The sequence below is a fragment of the Elephas maximus genome, chromosome 3 (genome assembly GCF_024166365.1).
Source record: "Elephas maximus indicus isolate mEleMax1 chromosome 3, mEleMax1 primary haplotype, whole genome shotgun sequence".
Taxonomy (NCBI): domain Eukaryota; kingdom Metazoa; phylum Chordata; class Mammalia; order Proboscidea; family Elephantidae; genus Elephas; species Elephas maximus.
Window position 1 is genome coordinate 74461012 of NC_064821.1, and position 19203 is coordinate 74480214.

At 43.2% G+C, this 19203-nt stretch overlaps 1 protein-coding gene across 1 annotated transcript in view; it reads right to left on the reverse strand.

Annotated features, from left to right (window-relative positions):
- The window catches only part of CSMD2 (CUB and Sushi multiple domains 2), a 786100-nt gene that overhangs the window by 51215 nt on the left and 715682 nt on the right, over nt 1–19203 (reverse strand). The window contains exons 45-52 of the mRNA XM_049878694.1: nt 16289–16369; nt 15615–15728; nt 11959–12147; nt 9308–9454; nt 7580–7768; nt 3016–3201; nt 2036–2230; nt 761–934 (exon numbers count right to left, since the gene is read on the reverse strand). Coding sequence (XP_049734651.1) covers nt 761–934; nt 2036–2230; nt 3016–3201; nt 7580–7768; nt 9308–9454; nt 11959–12147; nt 15615–15728; nt 16289–16369 — 1275 coding nt within the window. The remainder of the gene's footprint in view (nt 1–760; nt 935–2035; nt 2231–3015; nt 3202–7579; nt 7769–9307; nt 9455–11958; nt 12148–15614; nt 15729–16288; nt 16370–19203) is intronic.

A 19203-nucleotide genomic window follows, 5' to 3' on the forward strand; every position in this document is an offset into this window, starting at 1 on the left:
TGAGACATATATATACACACACACACATATACATACATATATATATATGGAGCCTTAATAGTGTAGAGCTTGGCTGCTAACTAAAAGGTCGGCAGTTCAGATCCACCAGCTGGTCCTTAGAAATCCTATGGGGCAGTTCTACTCTGTCCTATGGGGTTGCTATGAGTCGGGATTGATGGCAATGGGTGTATAAAACCAAAACGAACCCAGTGCCGTTGAGTCGATTCTGACTCATAGCGACCCTATAGGACAGAGTAGAACTGCCCCACAGAGTTTCCAAGGAGCACCTGGCGGATTTGAACTGCTGACCCTTTGGTTAGCAGCCGTAGCATTTAACCACTGTGCCACCAGGGTTTCCAATGGGTGTATACATATATACATATGTACACATACAAATACATATACACATACATACATATCTACTAATATGTAATATAGAAGGTATTTTTAAGTTATATTACAGGAATGTGTCTCTATAGGTGCCCAGAGATATAAAACATCTTCCTGATCAGAACCCATCAAAGGTTTTGTCTCATCAGACTTGAAGCTCTTCTCATTCTTTTGGGAACCCCAAGAGAAGCTAGTCCAGAGTTTTAGTCGTAGCAGATGCCCAATAATTAGTGTTAAGCAGGTTTAGATCAAGCATTTTATGACAGTAGGTAAAATGATACTGCTGAAAGGTTGGACCCCAGCTTTGGAAAAAATCTAACCTGTTCTGAGAAGGAAAAATGGGCAGTATAGGCCTGGGGTGGTCACTTACCAAGGCAGCGGACTTCAGAGCCACTCCAGAGCCCATTGGCCATGCACTCCCGCACCCTGGAGCCCACCAGTGTATATCCAGAATTGCAGGAGAAGATGGCCGTTGCTCCGTAGTCAGACAATGTTCCGATGCGGTGTCCGTTGGGGGGGATGGGGAGCTCTCCACAGGAAATGACTAAAAAGATCACAAGATACTCAATAAGCCAGCCTTAAGGGGAGGGACAGGTGCTGTGTCTGATTAGCCAGAATAATGACAAAAAAAGATCTGTTAATCTTACTCTACTGGAACGCACTAACCAGAGCTTGGGTCATGACACTGGATGCGTGATGTTATACTGCAGCAGAGATTCTCAACTGCTGGTGTCGCAAGAAGCACCTGGGGAGCTTTAAAAATGCCAGGCTCCACTCCAGACCCATGACTCGCAATCTCTGGAGATGTGTGTATTTTTAAAAATTTCCTCAGATGATCTAGATGTGTTCCCTGGTTAGAGCCACCAAACTAGAGAGATGGCAATTCTGTGGTATGCTCCTAAGTGCCCAGGGCTGATGCTGGAAATCAATTTCAATTTTGTTGTTCTTTTCTGCTGGGCCCAGCAGCAGCCTCACATTCATTCTCAACACCATTGCAGATAGCCACCAACTAGCTGGCCTGTGAGATGAGGCCCAGTTGCCAAGGCTGCATTAAAATATGAGCGGCTTCACCGAATGCTGTTGTTACACACTCATGACTTCTTTCACTGTGCTGTATACATGGTTCTATGCCATGGTGGAGTCTGTACTATGCTGCATTAATAAAACAGTGTCTTGAGTTATAGGTATGAGATGATACCACTCCTTCTCCCACTCAGTCCCACATCTCCCATTTCTCATTGACAAGCTATCTCCTTCTACCCCTTTATGATCATTTACCTCCTCTATGCCACTCCTGCTGATTAATATTACAAGTATTGTAGTGGATGCTGTGGTGTGCCACCCAGATCTCCCTTTGGAACCTGTGGTACTAGGTATATGGTAGGAACCTCATGAATGTTGAACAACTGAATTAGTATATGCTTGCCTAGAGAAAGGCAGCTTTTAATGAGATGACAAGATGCCAAGAAGTACTTAAAGGAGCAGGCATTTTCCCAGATCCTAATTCTAAGTAAGTATCCAAAAGAGATATACTGCAACCCAGGTGATAGCCCTCCTCTCCCTGTCACACTTTACCCCCTGTATGAGACAGTTCAGGGGTGGAGGCACTGTGACTAACTTGCCCACCCTCCCTACCCGGGCTTACTTTGGCAGGTGGGCAGAGAGTCTCCGAGGCTCCATTTGCCATTGGCCTGACAGCGGATGACCCTTTGGCCAGTATAGTAGTAGCCAGGGTCACAGATGAGCATCAGCTGGGCCTGGAACTGGTACTGTGTCTCAAAGATGAGTCTCCATCGGCCATGTTCCACACTGATACTGCTGATGTCGGGACAGGTCACAGCTGGAGAAATAAAGGGAGGAAGAAGGATCAATTAATTAATTATGGAAGACATTGGCAAAAGCCCAGAGCTGGAGACTGGGAGATCTTAACACAATAATGATGAATTCAAGAATCTGCAGTCCCTGGGCGGGTTTGGTAAGTGAATGAAGTGGGTTGAGAGGGGAATATGGCAAACTGGGGTGTACAGGTTCTGGAGAAAAAAGGGAGGTGGCGCTCAGTTAACACTGATGGTTGGATGTGAGACTGACGGTTCCCTTTGGTTGGATTTTCATCTTTCAAGAGAAGACAGAAATCTAGATATTTATGTAAAACTGTCCAGTTTTAAAATGTTGGAGAGTAACTCATAATCCAAAAAAAGCACAGTTTAGGTTCCCAAGATCCCGTACCTTTGGAATGGGTATGGTCCATTAGGCTTGTGTGACCTTGGTCTTAAAGTTGAACTCTAGCTCTGGCAGTTTAGAGTTTTGCGATTAAGAAACACTCATGCAAACTTTCTGAACTATAGTTTCTCCATCTTAAAAGGGAATGGATCAGACCATTCCTAAGTTCTATGATGGTTTATGGAAACATCTTAGGGCACAATGGTCTATCTTGCTTTGAGATGACTTTTAAATTGGAACCCCAGTGGGCAGAGGACACCACTCACCTGTCTCCTCTTCTTGAATCCCTCAGCCTCCATGCATCTGTTTTCTCATTATTGGGCCTTTTGCTTACTCCTTGTAGGAACCTTTTCAGCCGCTCACCCAGCCCCTCCTTCCACCAGCCTCCACCATCCAAGGACTCACCAACACATTGTGGGGGGATGTTGTGGTTGCTCCACAGGCCTGTCTCCAGACACTCCACCGTGGCCTCAGCCCCTGCCTGGAGGTGGAAGCCTTCACTGCAGCTGTACACAGCCTTGGTCCCCACTGTGTACTCCTTTCCAAACACCATTCCATTCTTGGGGGCCTCAGGAATCCCACAGGAAAGAGCTAGCAAAGGGGAAAAACATGTCATGAGGATTTCTGGGTCAAGTAGTGGTCTGAAAACTTATTTTTTTTCTTTCCTCTCCCTTAAGACTTCAATTAAATGATAGTAAATAACAAATAAAAGGGGAAAAAAACCCTCATTAACAGAAAAGAAAATGGGAGAATAATCAGCAGACAAGAGATTACAGAAAAATCTTTTTGAAGATGGAAAGCAGACAGAAGTGTATTGATGGATTAAATGGAACAAAGATGCCCCAGCCCAAAATACACAGGAGGGGCTACAGAGTGAGACCAGTTCTCCTCTATCCCTTCCCACAAATACAGTGTAGAGGCAGTAGGCGTCCACTCTCTAAACAAAATACAGAGGGCTATTCTTTCCCGCTTACAAAGGAAAAACAAACAAACAAACAAACAAAACTCCCTTGAGAGAATTAGAGCTGGTAGGGTAGGAGCTGTGATCTCAGAGTAAAGCTCTTTTAATTCTAGGATTTGAGGGCTTTCAGTATAAAGGCTGCCTCTCTACCTGCTCATCTCTGCTACCTACTCAACTCAGTTTCTTATTCATGGGAAAGACCTAGTGGGTAAAAATATCTGTATAAAATGACAGCAAAGGTAACCTATATCTGCTACCTGGGACAATCAACCTAGTCTTTTCTTTTTAAAAATGAACAATCAAGGATCACTACACATATGAAGAAAACCAACATCATGAAAGAGAGAAAACAAATAGAAACTCCTCGCAGGAAACAGATAATTCAGGAAACAGAAAATATATAATTTTAAAACTTCTCATTAGTAGTCTAGTGAGGAAGTCAAAGTGACACACTGCATTCACAAAATGAGAATGGAGTGCTTAGAAAAATAAAAAAGAACAAGGAAGAGCTGCTTTAAATTAGAAACATGAATGCCAAAATAAGCATTAAACAGAAGGGCTGGAAATAAAAAGTTAAGGGAAATTTCCAGAATATAGACCAAAAACAAACAACAAAAACAAAAGAAAACCCTCCAAAAACAAAACAAAAAACCCCCCAAATCCTTTCCCTCCCCCTCCCCCCCAAAACACTATTAATATTGGCTAACAATGATGCCAGGTGCTTCTAAAATTTTAAGACCCAAGGAAAGGCATAGTGATAGGGCTCTATTACAATGTGGGGAAGGAAGGACTGCCAGAGGAGAGGGGCTGGAATACCAAGATGGAGGAAGGATTCAAAGGATGGATATGGGAGCAAAAGAGGAGGATAAGAAAAACAGAAGGAATGACAAAATAAGGAAAATGATACTCTTCTGATATCTAAATAGCAAGCCTTTGAGCTCCTCAACTAACTGCCCTGCTTCCTTGAACCCCTTGGGAAAAAAAATACTTAGAATCCTATTGGCATTTTGCCTGGAGAGTCAATCTGGATAAAACAGGTGAAGGCAGTGGGCAGCAGCCGCTTCTCACTGGCCCTGGGCTGGCCCCTCTCTTGTGGATAACTAAGAGGACAGGGGAGAGTCTCCCAGCCTGAATGACTAGAAGCTGAAGCCTCATGATTTCCATGCGAAACACAATCCCCCAAACCCAGAGTCAATCGAGGAACACTTCCTGTGGGTAGGAGAGAGGGTAATATAGTATTTGAAGCCTGTGTTGAGAGGAGATCTCTGAGGCAAAGGCTATATAGAGTGAAAGAATGGGCGGAGGTGGAACAGGAAGGGAGGGAATGAAAGATAAAGGAGGCATAGAATCAGATGGTTTGAGAGCCTCTACAGAGATATATTTGTAGGTAGAGAAGTAATGGTTTGGAAGAAGCAACAGGAAATTGGAAATTGGAAGAATTCCAGGTCCTTCCTGGCCCTGGGTATGCAGGAAATGTGGGGATTAACACCCTCCCCCTCGTTGTGCAGTGATCGAGTGCTCAGCTGCTAACCGAAAGGTTGGTGGTTCAGACCCACCAACTGCTCCTTGGGAGAAAGATGTGGCAGTCTGCTCCTGTAAAGACTACAGCCTTGGAAAACCGTATGGGGCAGTTCTACCCTGTCCTATAGGGTTGCTATGAGTCGGAACTGACTCCACAGCTATGGGTTAGTTAGTTAGTTAGTATGTACTTGAAAGGGCCACAGCATATGTTCTTAGGGGAGAGCCATAATCTCCAAGGAGGCAGGAAGTGAAGACAGGCTTGTGGGTGGTGACCAAGGGCATATGCTTGTTAGCCATGGAACTAGGATTACAGAGAGCACAGTGGGAGGATGGGGGTGGGGACGGAATGAGGAAACATAGAGCACTGTTGGGATAAGTGGGCAGAAGCCTGGTGGTGCTTAATTTTGGGTGGTGATGAAAAGTAACAGGGATGAGAGGCATAGTAGGTTACAACTGGCGCTCTGGAATAAAGGGATGTAGATGTATTGATGTAGTTAGAGATGCGAAGACTGAAGCCAAATGACAAACAGTATTTGTGGACAGCCTCTGGGGCCTTTGCTTAGGGCTTCAAGAAGAATATTAGTAACACATTCTTTCTGTTCTTTGAGAAAGCTTTGAGAAGACTGTGAGCATGATAGATGATAGGTGTAATTAAAAAGTACTTCACTTTAATTTTTTTTTTTAACCTTAATGGGAACCAATGAAAAATAAAATCAAGCAACAATGTGATTTCCTGTTTTTGTTGATATAGTTGACAAAGGGTTTCTTGTTTTTTTTTCAGTGCAGTACATGTTGATGAGAATGTGGGAGAAAAGGCAACTTTTGCTTGCTGTCAGTGGAAATATAAATGAGGACAAACTTTTAGGAGGGCCATGTGACCATACGTATCAAACCCCATAAGTTTTGCATAAGTTATGCGAACAAATAAGTCTTGGAGGAATTACAACCAGGATGCTTCTTAAAAGCAAGGATGTGAGATTTTGTCTTGCTTACTTTGAACATGTGTATCATCATGGGGGACCAATCGCTGGAGAAGGACATGCTTGGTAGAGGCTCAGCAAAAAAGAGGAAGATCCTCAACGAGATGGACTGACATAGTGGCTGCAACAATGGGCTCAAACAGCAATGATTATGAGGATGGCATAGGACCGGGCAATGATTTGCTCTGTTATATATAAAGCCGCTATGAGTTGGAGCCAACTCAATGGCACTTAACAATGAACAACAAATGATTCAACAATCTCATTTCTGGGAATTTATTTTGAGGCAATAAATATGCATGTTCATAAAGATGGAATTATAAGGATTTTAATAGCAGCATTGTTTATTTTAGCAAAAAACAGAGAAATCATCTACATGACCAACAATAGGATGATACCTGAATAAACAACTGTCTTCTCATACATGCTTGGCAAACACTGGAATTAATGATGAGGAAATGTATTTAATTACACGAAAGTTGTGAACAAAATATTAAGATCTTTGTATACTAATGACCCCATTTGGAAACAATATATAAAAGGCTGAAGGAAATGTGCCAAAATGCTAACAGTGGGGATCTCAGGTGATGAGAGTATAGGTCATTTTCACTTTTTCCTTTGCAATATTACGTTTTTTTTCAGATTTCTAGTCTGAATGTATAGTCAACTAGTTGCCGCTGAGTTGATTCCGACTCTTGGTGACCCCATGTGTGTCAGAGTAGAACTGTGCTCCATAGAGTTTTCAGTGGCTGATTTTTCTGAAGTAGGTCACCAGGTCTTTCTTCTGAGGCTCCTCTGGGTAGACCCGAACCTCCAACCTCACAGTTAAAAGCTGAGCACATTGTTCCCAATATACTCTGAATGGATATTGCTTCAAAGAAAAAAGCCCATCAGTTATAAAGGGCAACACATGCAAACTAGCTGGTATATAGCAGGTGCTTGATCACTGATGACTGTAATTATGGTGAAGGTGGTCTCAGCCCTAACTCCCTCTGCTCCCTCACCTCTCGGGACCTGGAGCGTCAGTCAGCTGGAACTGCTTTGCATAGGTTATGATTTCTCCAGATTCTAAGCCTTTGCACACACTCTTCTTGTTGCTACAATATTTTCCTTGCCAGTGGCTGGCACAAAAATCCCTCATCCTAAAAGTCAAAGCCCAAGAATCCCACTCTGGGAGCCTTCCCTAGCTGCCCAGAAGGAGGCAGGTCCATTCTTAGCTCTGGGTTCCCACACTCTATCCAAACCATACTCCTGCTGCAGTGCTTCCTTACTCTGTTGTGCACTTATCCGCTTACGTAGCTGTCCCCCCACTGCTCTGAGACTGCATTTTATGCCTATGTATAACCCCAGGGCCTGCGATATTATGGATCCTCAATAAATGTTTGCAAAAGAATGAGTCAATTATCAATTAGGAAAACCACATTTGAAAGTGATTGGTGCTGGGACAAGCTCAAGATGGGAGTAGGATTCACAGCTACCCTGACATTCCCTCCCGCCTGCTGCTCACCTTGACAGAGAGGAATGGCCTCACTCCACAGGTAGTAACCCTGGGGATGCCGGGTACAAATGGCCATACTGTGTCCCACCAAGCGGTAGCCGGTGTTGCAGCTGAAATGGATGGAGCCTCCAGGCTGGGTGCTGGTCTGGCCCAGGATGAAGCCATGGAGCAGAGTCCTGGGCAGGCTGCAGTAAGGGGCTAAACAACAAGATGAGGCTAAGGGAACCAAGTACACATAGGAAGACAGACCTGGTGGCTTTCACCTTCCCTGGAAAGTCAGGGCCTGTCTTCCCCATGCCAGACCCAGAGCTCATTAGAAAGGTCTAAGTGGTTGGTACTGAAAAACAGCCAGTCAGTTTAGTAAAGACAAAACAAAAGAAAATAAAAACCAACTACATCAAGTATGGGGTCCCCTTTGCAGCTTGAAGGCAGCACTGGTTGTCCAACTAAGGTCAGGCTCTTGAATCCATTCAGCTCCCAAACAAATGGGGCACAGGTGCCTTAAGAACCATCAATGCAAAGGTTTCTTTCTCATTATTAGGAAACTGAGGCCTGAAGAGTTTCAGTGACTTGTCTAATAATCATCATATAGCTAGTTAGGGACAGAGCTGGTCACTGAACCTGGGGCACTTTGTCAAGACTCCACCCTGCCTCTCATGCCCACAGAAGGAAAGGAGGGTTTGGATCGACTCTGCAGAGACATGGACTCAGAGAGTAAAGATCCGTTCTTCTCGGACTTCCCTCAGCTTCATCTGGTTTGCTCCCCCTTGGAAGCCATCACCTAGGGTTCCTTAAGACTGGTCAAATGGGTTGGTTTTACAAGTAGATGACCCATGAGAAGAGGTGCACTGAGACAAGTGGGACTTCAGGCAGGTTATAATCAGACGTCTCTTCCAGCCAATATTCTTTAAAAATCTGTCCAACACTTGTTTGGAATGTAGGCCAAATGCAGCCAGGGGAAAGAAAGAGTACTGATAGGAGTTGCTAGTGGCTCTTCGGTCTCTCCCCATGCTCTCAAGCAATGCATTTCTGCCTTCAAGCTTGCAAAGCCCAGCCATCAAGTTTACTGGACCCATCCTCCTTCAAAGTGGACATCAAGCCACTGATCAAGTTTTCTCTCCAACCACAGGCAGTAAGTAGTTCCCATGATGGGAGTTCACATAGATTTTATTTTCTCCATCTCATTTAATTCCTAGTGTTATTTTTTATGTTCTTAATAGATTGCTGTCCTGGTCAGCTGTCTGGCTGACCTGCCTTTGATCTTAGTCTGTCCATGAGATATGACTTTCAGAGCAGAAGAGAGGCTCATGGACTTAAAATATAGCCCATCCTTTGCTGCCTACCAAATATTTGCCAGCTGGAGATACCCATGTCTTAGGATTTTTCAGTTTTAAAGAACATTTCAACAGTGTTAAGGATAGGATCGCCTTTAACAAACCATATGTAATAGTTAAACTTATCCAAAAGACACAAGCTGGATGTATGAGAAGCAGGAGAGAGGAAGGAGGTTAAAAGAGAGGAAAGGAATAGAAGAAGTGGAGGTAGAAAAATGGCAGAGACCATTGGTACAGCTTTGGGTGAGAGATTTAGAGGAGGAGAAAGGCTGCCCAGTCCCCATGGAGGAGCTCTGGCTCCTTGACCAGGAGATGGTCCAGGGCTTATTTGGGAATTTTGGGTGAGAAATGTAAGGAGCTCAGGAGCTATAGTTCTTCTCACGAGTCCTTGTGTTTTACTTACCTGAATAACGAATCTTAAAGCCCTTCCGATTGTAGGCGTGGTCAGATGACCAGCGCAGGTACACAGAGTTGCTCGAGCTGGTGACAATCAAGGGTGCTGAGTAATTCCCACTGAGGGCTTTCAGCAGAGGACTTTGTCCTGAGGGACCTGGGGTGAGAAGGCCACAGGATTACAGAATATCACAGCTGTCAAAGATATTAGATTAGACAAGCTGCCATCAAGTCATTTCCAACTCATGACAACCCTATGTATGACAGAGTAGAACTGTGCTCCATAGGTTTTTGGTGACTCATTTTTAGATTGCCAAAGCTTTCTTCCAAGGTGCCTCTGGGTGAACTTCAACTGCCAACCTTTCAGTTAATGGCCAAGCATGTTAACTGCACCATCCAGGGACTTATTTCTAATATAACCATCTGCTGTTTTTTTTGCCTCCTCACATGAAGGCTCAAGGTGGGTCCAGTGCAATCCAATGTAAAATGGAAGTGCTACATTTGGGATCAGGCTCAAGCGGGTCCAGAGAAGCAAGCTGAACAAGTAAGCTGTGGTCTGGACCCTCTTGTAACCTGCCATATTGCACTGACACTTTTCCCTAGCTCATATCTTTGTCTTCATGGGGGTAGGGGATGGGTGTTCCCTATAGCCAGGTGACAGAGGAGGAGAAAGCCTGAGCCTGGTTCACAGAAAGGTTGGCTTGGTGTCTTAGTTATCTACTGCTGCTATAACAGAAATACAACAAGTAGATGGCTTTAACAAACAGAAGTTTATTCTTTCACAGTTTAGCAGGCTAGATGTCCAAATTCAGGGTGCCAGCTCCAGGGGAAGGCTTTTTCTTTCTCGATGAGCTCTGGGGGAAGGTCCTTGTTATCAATCTTCCCCTGGTCTAGGAGCTTCTCAGCACAGGGACCCTGGGTCCAAAGTATATGCTCCGCTACTGGCTCTTCTTATTTGGTGGTAGGAGGTCCCCCTGTCTCTCTGCTGACTTCTCTCTTTTATACCTCAAAAGAGACTGACTCAAGATACAACCTAACCCTGCAGATTGAGTCCTGCCTCATTAACATAACTTCCTCTAATCCTGCCTCATTAACATCACAGAGGCAGGATTTTACAACACAGAGGAAAATCATATCAGATGAAAAAATGGTGGCCTAGCCAATCATGGCCTAGCCAAGTTGATACACATTTTTGGGGGACATAATTCAATCCATTAACACCGGTATGTGGTTACAAGCCAGAAATGGCCTCCTGCTGCACTATAGCCCTGCTTGGGGGTGGCCTTGTAAGACAGTGGTGAAAGGAAATCCTCCCAAAGGGCAGAGCTTTGGGTAGTGCATTTGGTCATTCAGTTTGTGTGGAGAAGAAAGTGGCCTGAGGTAAGAGGGTACTGGACTCATGGGCAGTGGTAAACAGCTAAGGAGGTTGGTCAGGGGCCTGGAAGGAGCGAGATTGAAAGATCAGGACAGGAAGATCCAAAGAAGAATCATGTGGATGGACCTATGTAAGTGGGCAACAGGTGTGAGAATCTTGGTATTGCACATCCCTGCCCACCAGAGAGCATTCACTGTGGAAGAGGTTCTAAACAGCCAAGTGGACGCTATGACTCAGCCAGTAGGTGTCAGCCAGCCTTGGTTACTGGCCACCCCAGAGCTTTCACAATGTGCTCATGGATGGAGTAACCACTGTGGCAGGTCTTAGTGATGCCTAATGCCTGCCATGCACACATGGGTTACAATGACAAGTGCCCAGGCTTTCATGTCAACGGGTTCTGAGTTCCAACTCATGGCCTTTTAGTCTTTTCTCAGATCATACCTTCTTACTGAGGCCTACCCTGACCACTCTATTTAATACTGCTGCTTGCCCCCTCCCTTACACTCCTAATTCCCTTTACCCTGTTCTATTTTTTTTCCTCTAACACCTATCACCTTCTTACACACTATCTCATCTACACGTTTATTTATGCTTACTGTTTATTGTCTGCCTCACCCTGCTATAATGTAAGCATTATGTTCCTTGAAAGCAGGAATCTTTTATTCACTGATATGTCCTAACCACTTAAAGAGAGGTCTGGCACATGGTACCCAAACCAAACCCATTGCCATTGAGTCGATTCTGCCTCTTGAGGACCTCGTGTACTACAGAACAGAACTGCTCCATAGGGTTTTCTTCACTGTAATCTTTATGGAAGTAGATAGCCAGGCCTTTCTTCTGCAGAGTGGCTGGGTGGGTTTGAACTACCAACCTTTAGGTTAGTAGACAAGAGCAAACAGCTCGTGCCACCCAGGGACCTTCTGGCAGGTGCACAGTAAATGTTTATTGAGTGAATTAGTGAAACTTGGCACAGCTACTTCCAGGCAATGTAACCTTGGGTGAGTAAGTTACTTACCTTCTCTGAGCCTAGGTTTCCACTATATAATGGACAATGATAAAGGGTGGCTGCAAGCATTAAATGAGAGAACACCATCAAAGTGCCTGCTCTATGGCTAGATGCTCAGGTCATGTCCACATCATTTGTAGTACGGATGCTGGCCATGACTGATGCTGGAGCGTTTTTCCTGATCAGAGAGAGCATCTCTAATTCCCAAAGAGGACTGGGTTGAGCAAAAGCGATGAGGTGTGTTCCTCTCTCTCTCCACAGGTTCCCTGTGGTCACTTACCATCAAAGATTTCAAACTCGTCGTACTGCTTCTCACTGAGGAAGTACTCCACTGTGAGGGAGATGTTATACTCGGGCTCCACTCTCACTAGCCAAGAGCAGGTCTGGAACTGGGGATAGCTTCCAGGGTAGCTCTGACTCAGGATCACGCCTGTGGAGTCTGTCAGAAGCTCATTCGTTGGGCAGTGCACTTGGGGAAAGAAAGAGACAGAAGGTACATGAAATGGAGATGGAAGTAGAGCAAACACATGTCCTTTTGCCTGGTGCAAAAGACAACTATCAGAAAACCAGTGTTTAAGCACATCCAATCAAGACCCCAACACCCATCACTACACTGCTCCACGGTCTGAGGTGCCCTCAGATCCTGAGCCAACATTACTGTAAGGCTGGGACTCCGGCCTGGCCAGCTGGTTGGAATCACACGGTAGCTCAGATGCAGGCTTTGGAGTAGACGGGGATGTGCATCTATACAGACTACAGTGAAATATTTCCAAAACCAAAAGCGTTCACCTATAAAATGGGTCTGATTTGTAGGAAGACATTATTGGGCAGAGGTTAAACACATGGAGTTTATTTTTTTATATTTTATTTATTTTTTAAAATTTTATTGTGGTGAAATATATATAAGAAAAGGCTTGCCGTCTTAGCCATGTTTTAGTGTACAAATCAATTACGTTCACCCTGTTACATTCCATCACCACTATCCATTTCCAAAAAGTTTTACATCACCCCAAGCAGAAACTCAGTACTCCTTCAGCGGTAACACCGTTAGCACCTTCCCCCAGCCCCTGGTAGCCACTATTAAACTTTTGTCCCTATGTCTTTGCCTACTCTAGAGATTTCACATAAGTGGGATCACACAATATTTGTCCTTTCGTGTCTCATTCCACTCAGCATAGTGCTTTCAAGGTTCATCCATTTTGTATCATGTATCAGAATTTCTTTTTTTTTATGGCTCAATAATATTCCATTATATGTATATGCCACATTTTCTTTATTCATTCTTCTGCTGATGGACACTTGTGTTGTTTCTACCTTTTGGCTATTGGGAATGATGCTTAAACACATAGAATTTTGAGGTAAACATTCCTAGTATAGCCTGCCTCTGTCACTTACTAGCTACGTGTGTTTTTATTGTGATAAATACATATGTAACAAAGCATTTGCCATTTCAGCATTTTCTTACATGTACCATTCAGTGACGTTAATTACATTCATCACATTGCAACCGTTACCAGTATCTGTTTCCAAATTTTCCCATCACCCTTGACAGAAACTTATGTGGCTTTGAAAAAATTATTTCCTCTGTCTGTGTGCTGGCTTCTTTATCGCCAACACAGAGAGATAACACCTATCTTACAGAGCTGCTGTATTATATGAACTAATACATGCAAATACTGTAGCACAGTGCCCATACGCGTACATCCTCAATAAATGGCAGAACAGAGTTACATACCAAAAACCAAACCCATTATGTTGACTCAATTCCAACTCACAGGGACCCTGTAGGATGGAGTAGAGCTGCCCCATACAGTATCCAAGGAGCGCCTGGTGGATTTGAACTGCCAACCTCTTGGTTAACAGCTGTAGCACTTAACTACTACGCCACCAGCGTTTCCATAGAGACCATATGACCCAGCAATTCCATTCCTAGGTACATACCCAAGAGAAATGAAAACGTATGTTTGCACAAAAACTTGTATATGAATGTTCATCACAGCATTATTCGTAATAGCTAAAAAGTGGAAACAACCAAAATGTCTCATCTATTGATGAGTGGAATAAACAAAATGTGGTATATTCATACAATGGAATATTATTCGGCAATAAAAAGAAATGAAGTGCTGATACATGCTACAACATGAATGAACCTAGAAAATCTAAACTAAGTGAAAGAAGCCAGTCACAAAAGGCCACATATTGTATGATCCCATTTGTAGGAAATTTCCAGAATAGGCAAATTCACAGAGACAGAAATTAGATTGGTGGTTGCCTAGGACTAGGAGGTGGAGAGGTGGGAAGGAAATGGAGACTGACTGGTAATGGGAAATGGGTTTCTTTTTGGGGTGATGAAAATGGTCTAAGATTGTGATAATGGTTGCACAAGTCTGTGATTACAATAAAAACCGTTGGATTGTACACTTTCAATCGGTGAATTGCGTGGTATGTAAATTACATTGCCATAAAACTGTTATTAAAAAAAGGGAAAAAGGATCACAGCTGGAGAAGCCAGAAGAAAGCATGAGGCTAAGAAAGCAAAGCCAAGGAGATGGGATCCAAGCAGACACAGAAACAGGGGCAGACATGAGAAAGTGAGGCTGAGCAAATCAAGAGGGTTCTGGAGCAGGACGAAGCTAAAGTTCCCTTTCACTGGGGGCTGGTTGCTTCATGGGTGGGTGGGTCAGCTCAAAGGAAACACGCAGATACCTGATTTCTCAACATATTCGGCAGCCTAATTCTGGGGCTTGTGTCTCCTCTCCTTCTCACTAACAATCCATATTTTGGGTTCTCCCTACTCTGGCTTTCCAAGGGGCAAGGGAGAGCCTGACTTATTTCTCCATAAACCAGTTATGGTCGAGTCCACCCTGACTCATGGCGACCTCATGTGTGTCAGAGTGGAACTGCACTCTATGTGGTTTTCTGTGGCCGATTTTTCAGAAGGAGACCATCAGGACTTTTTTCTAGTACGCTTCAGGTGGACTCAATCCTCCAACCTTTTGCTTAGCAGCCAAGTATATTCAATGTTTGTCCCACCCAGGGGCCCCTATTTCTCATGTTGTTGCTGTCGTCAGTTACCGTCGAGTCCATTTAGACTCATGGAGACCCCATGTGTTACAGGGCACAGCTGCTCCATAGGGTTTTCTTGGCTGTAATCTTAATGGAAGCAGATTACCAGGCCTATTTTCTGCGGTCCATCTCAGTGGTTTCGAACTGCCAACCTTTAGGTTAACAGTTGAGTGCAATCTGTTTGCGCCACCTAGGGGCAGTAGTAGTACTAGTGATAATAATAACAGCCATCATAGAGCAATTACAATGTGCCAGGCATAGTTCTAAAGTGTTATACATGATTAACCCATTTAATACTCACCATAACCCTGTGGCATCAGTGCTATCATTATTCTTATTTTACAGATGAGAAACTGAGGCACAGGAAAGTTAGGTAGCATGCCCTAGGTCAGGTGCCCTATGAGTGGAGAGCACTGTTTTTTTTTTTTAATCTTAGTTGGGATAATTTGGTGACCAAATCCATCTTCTGTCAAGGCGTTACACAGGAATGGAGACTAGTATGGTCTCCCGGCTAGTCCACTCCACCGACTTTGAGTGTATCTGTACTCCAGGAGGGCAAGGTTGGTGTGTGAGCCCACTTATACCTGAGGTCCTAGTATTCCCTCCTTCCAGTTATCAGTATGAAATTTCCGGGGAATGCCCAGGTTAGGAAAAAGAAAGACAAATAAATGTGGCCACTGTGACCAATTCACAGTCCCAGACCTAAGAACAGGTCAAAGGTCACTCACTGCTTCATCAAACATTCACCAACTGACCTTGTACTTTATGGGGCAGGGACTAAGCTAAGAACTGGGTATATTAAAAGGAGTAAAACAAGGGCTCTAAGAGTAAACCCCAAGGCCTAAAAGGAACACAGCTTAGTGCAATTACCTTCACATATTGGGGGTGGGCCTTCAAACTGCAGGTAAGTTCCGAGTTTGCAAGTCAGAATTTCATTCCCTACCAGGGTAAAGCCAGAGAGGCACCTGTAGCGCACGATGTCACCTGTCAAAGAGAGAACAGCATGGGGATTCTCTGGAGAAGTCGGGCAGAGCTGATGGGACTCTCCTTAGTACTTCGAATATACTTCCTGGCAAGACTATGAGTGACAAGTTCTGTTCTGTTGAGATCTAAGTCACTAGCTCACCTCCAGCCAAATGACCCAAACAATTGCTGATCCTCTTTCACAGCTAGCCCTTGTCTGAGGCTAAGAATGTTTTCCTATTCCAGTAACATTTTTTACTGTCTTGCATGGATTTATTTCTCAAAACATATTGACTTGAATCACAAAAAGGAAACTGCTTTCCTAGGTGATGACTGAAAGGGACAGTGTATTTTAGGTGCAAACTCAGTTGTACTGGGACTACTGCTTCTCTCCATGGGCAGGAGAGAGAGGTGAGCCCCTCTGGTCAGCCTCCATCTCTGCCCGCCCCTCCCTGCCAGCCCCGAGGTCCCTGTGTTGGCAGGTTTGGGAGGTGGTACCTATGTCGATACGCATAGTGTTGCCCTGTGTTGGAATCTACTCGATGATAACTGTTTTCTTTCTTTTTTTTTTTTTTTTTTACCTATGTTGAATTCTTCATTCTCTGTGACGACTTCAGCATTGGGGAGGATGGTTGGAGGAGGACATTTGGTGAGTGGATAAGCTGAAAACGTAAAAAGAGACAAGTCAGCGTAAGAATATCATTTGTACAAGGGTACTCAGTCATTTAACTCTTCACTTTCTCATCCCTCATTCATTCGCACAACAAATATTAATGAGTATTTATTTGCGCACAGGGCAAGTTAAACAAAGTATTATTTTGCTTATTTGCTGCTGCCCTTCTTTTGTCTGTCTCTGATGCAAAAACCAGGAGCCACATGTTTAAACTAACATTAAAGAAGAGAGAGTCTAAGAAGAAGACAGTGATGGTCGCTAGCAAGAAGGGGAGTGGAAAGGAGCATTTACTGAGCACCTACTGTATGTCAGTATGAGTCGGAATTGACTTAACGGCAATGGGTTTAGGTTTTTTTTTTTTTTAATTCTCTTTAATTCTCACATCACCCTGCAAGGTGCCCTTACTCTACTTAGGAGGAAGCCAGGATTTAGAAAGGTCACACAGGAAGGAAGTAACACAGTCAGGATTTGGATCCAGGTCTGGCTGCTTCCAAATTCCACATTCTTTCCACTCCACAGCCTCTAAATACTGCGTGTGCCTTATGTGAGCGCCCCACAGAGGTCAGATTGTTTGCCTTCTGACCCTTGGCCAAATACTTTTGGCTTCAGTGCATTTTCTAAACTGGAATCCATCCCCCTGGTCAGAGCATGGCACATGCATGTGGGATGGTGCTGCCTGGCAGAGTTCAGTGTGGGCTCAACACTTGGCTTTCATTCGTGACGTGGCTCCCTGGTTCAGTGCTATAAAAGTGTCAGCTGGCACCAGACCACTGTTGTTGCTATTTCCAAAAGCACTCTAACTTCTGCCATGTCTTTAAAAATAATGTTCTTTGCAGAAAAATTACAAATGTAATACATTGGAATTAAAGAACACCTAAGATTTTTAAATGAACACAGAAAAAAGATTAAACATCGCCCACTCAAAAATAATCACTGTTAACCCTTTGCTGTAAGTTCTTGGAGCTCTGTGTCCATAAATATTTTTCTCTTACGAAATCTGCACCATATGTCGTATACTTCATGTTGATCCTTAAGCACTTACTATTAGACTCCAAGAACTTTTCCATGTAATTAAAGTGCTTCAAAAATAGGATAGAAATGACACCATAGTATTTCATTATATGAATTTGTTATAATTCATTTTACAGATAGTCTGTTGTTAATCATTTCTCTTTCCAAAGTTTTGCAAATTAGAGTAAAACTGCCATGAACATCCTTATACACGCATCTTGGGGGATTTCTTTATTTCTCTCTTTTTACTTTTTTTTTTAAGTAGAAATGATTGAAGTTCATGACCTTTCTAAAGTATAGGCATCTCTTATTGAATGTCAGTATTCCGTTCCTGAAAATCAGAGGTTCTGCGGAAAGATGCTATCTGGAGCCTATTTCCCACTGTTTTAAATGGGAATAATAATGCATTGTTTGTAAACGTCAAAAGTAATTAAAACACTATATACATATATATATATGTATGTATATATATGTTTATATACATAACCAAACCCACTGCCATCAAGTTGATTCTGACTCATAATGACCCTATAGGTCAGGGTAGAACTGCCCCACAGGGTTTCCAAGGCCATAATCTTTAAGGAAGCAGACTGCCACATCTTTCTCCTGTGAAGCTGCTGGTGGGTTTGAACTGCTGACATTTTGGTTAGCAGCTGAGCACTTTAACCACTGTGCCACCAAAGCTCCTGAACTTGATACATACTCTCATTTTGCTTTCCAGGAAAATTGTTCCAATTTATACCAACAACACAGTGACAGTTTCTCCAACCCTGGGTGCCATCATTCTTTTCCCATCCAACTCATTTAATGATTATCTGTTGAGGGATTTGGGCCCTGGTGGTGCAGTGGTTAAGAGCTTGGCTGCTAACCAAAAGGGGCAGTTTGAATCCACCAGGCGCTCCTTGTAAACCCTATGGGGCAGTTCTACTCTGTCCTATAGGGTTGCTATGAGTTGGAATCGACTTGATGGCAATGGGTTTGATTTGGTATTGAGGGATTGCGGCATGGTGTTGGGTGCTGAGGATACAGAGTAAACAAAATAGACAGTCCTTGCCCTCACAGAACTGAAAGGCCACTGGGGAGATAGTCATCCATTTTAATCTTTGTCAATTTGATAGGCAAATAGATTTATTTTCTTTTAATTGGCATTTAATAATCCGTTAGGTTAAATGTTTTTTCTTATGACAATAGACTACTTGTACTTCTCTTTTTAATTTTCTATTTGTGTCCTCTGCCCCTATTTTTTTCTTACAAATTTGAAGAACTCTTTGGCTATTCAAGATTGACCTTTGCCTGTTAAATATATTTTCATGGTTTATGGTACTTAATGATTTGTAGAAGCATTAAATTTTTATTTAGTCAAACTATGAATGTTTTCCTTTATAGTTTTTTTTTTAATTACCTTTCATTCTTAGCCTCATGGTAACCTTTAAAACTTCTAAGACACACTTAATTTTTCTAGAAAATATCAATAAAAAGAAATCTCTACTTAAATACAGCCTGAGCATTTTATATTTTGTGGTTACTATTTTGATTGGGATAAGTTCCCACTGCATCTTTTAAAATTACTTTTTTAATAATTACAAAACTCTGCTCAATGCCGAAAGCTATGCAATACTGAAAAGCAACAAAACATCATTCCTGAAACCCCACCACCTAGATTTAACCACTGTTAGCATTTTGGTGTATGTCCTTCTGTCTTCTACAGACAGTGCCCCCTTTCCCCTCCTCCCCAGAGCACACATGCAGTTTTACTACATTGATGATGGTATCATACTATATTTGCCATGTTATAGCTAAAGAGCTCTAACC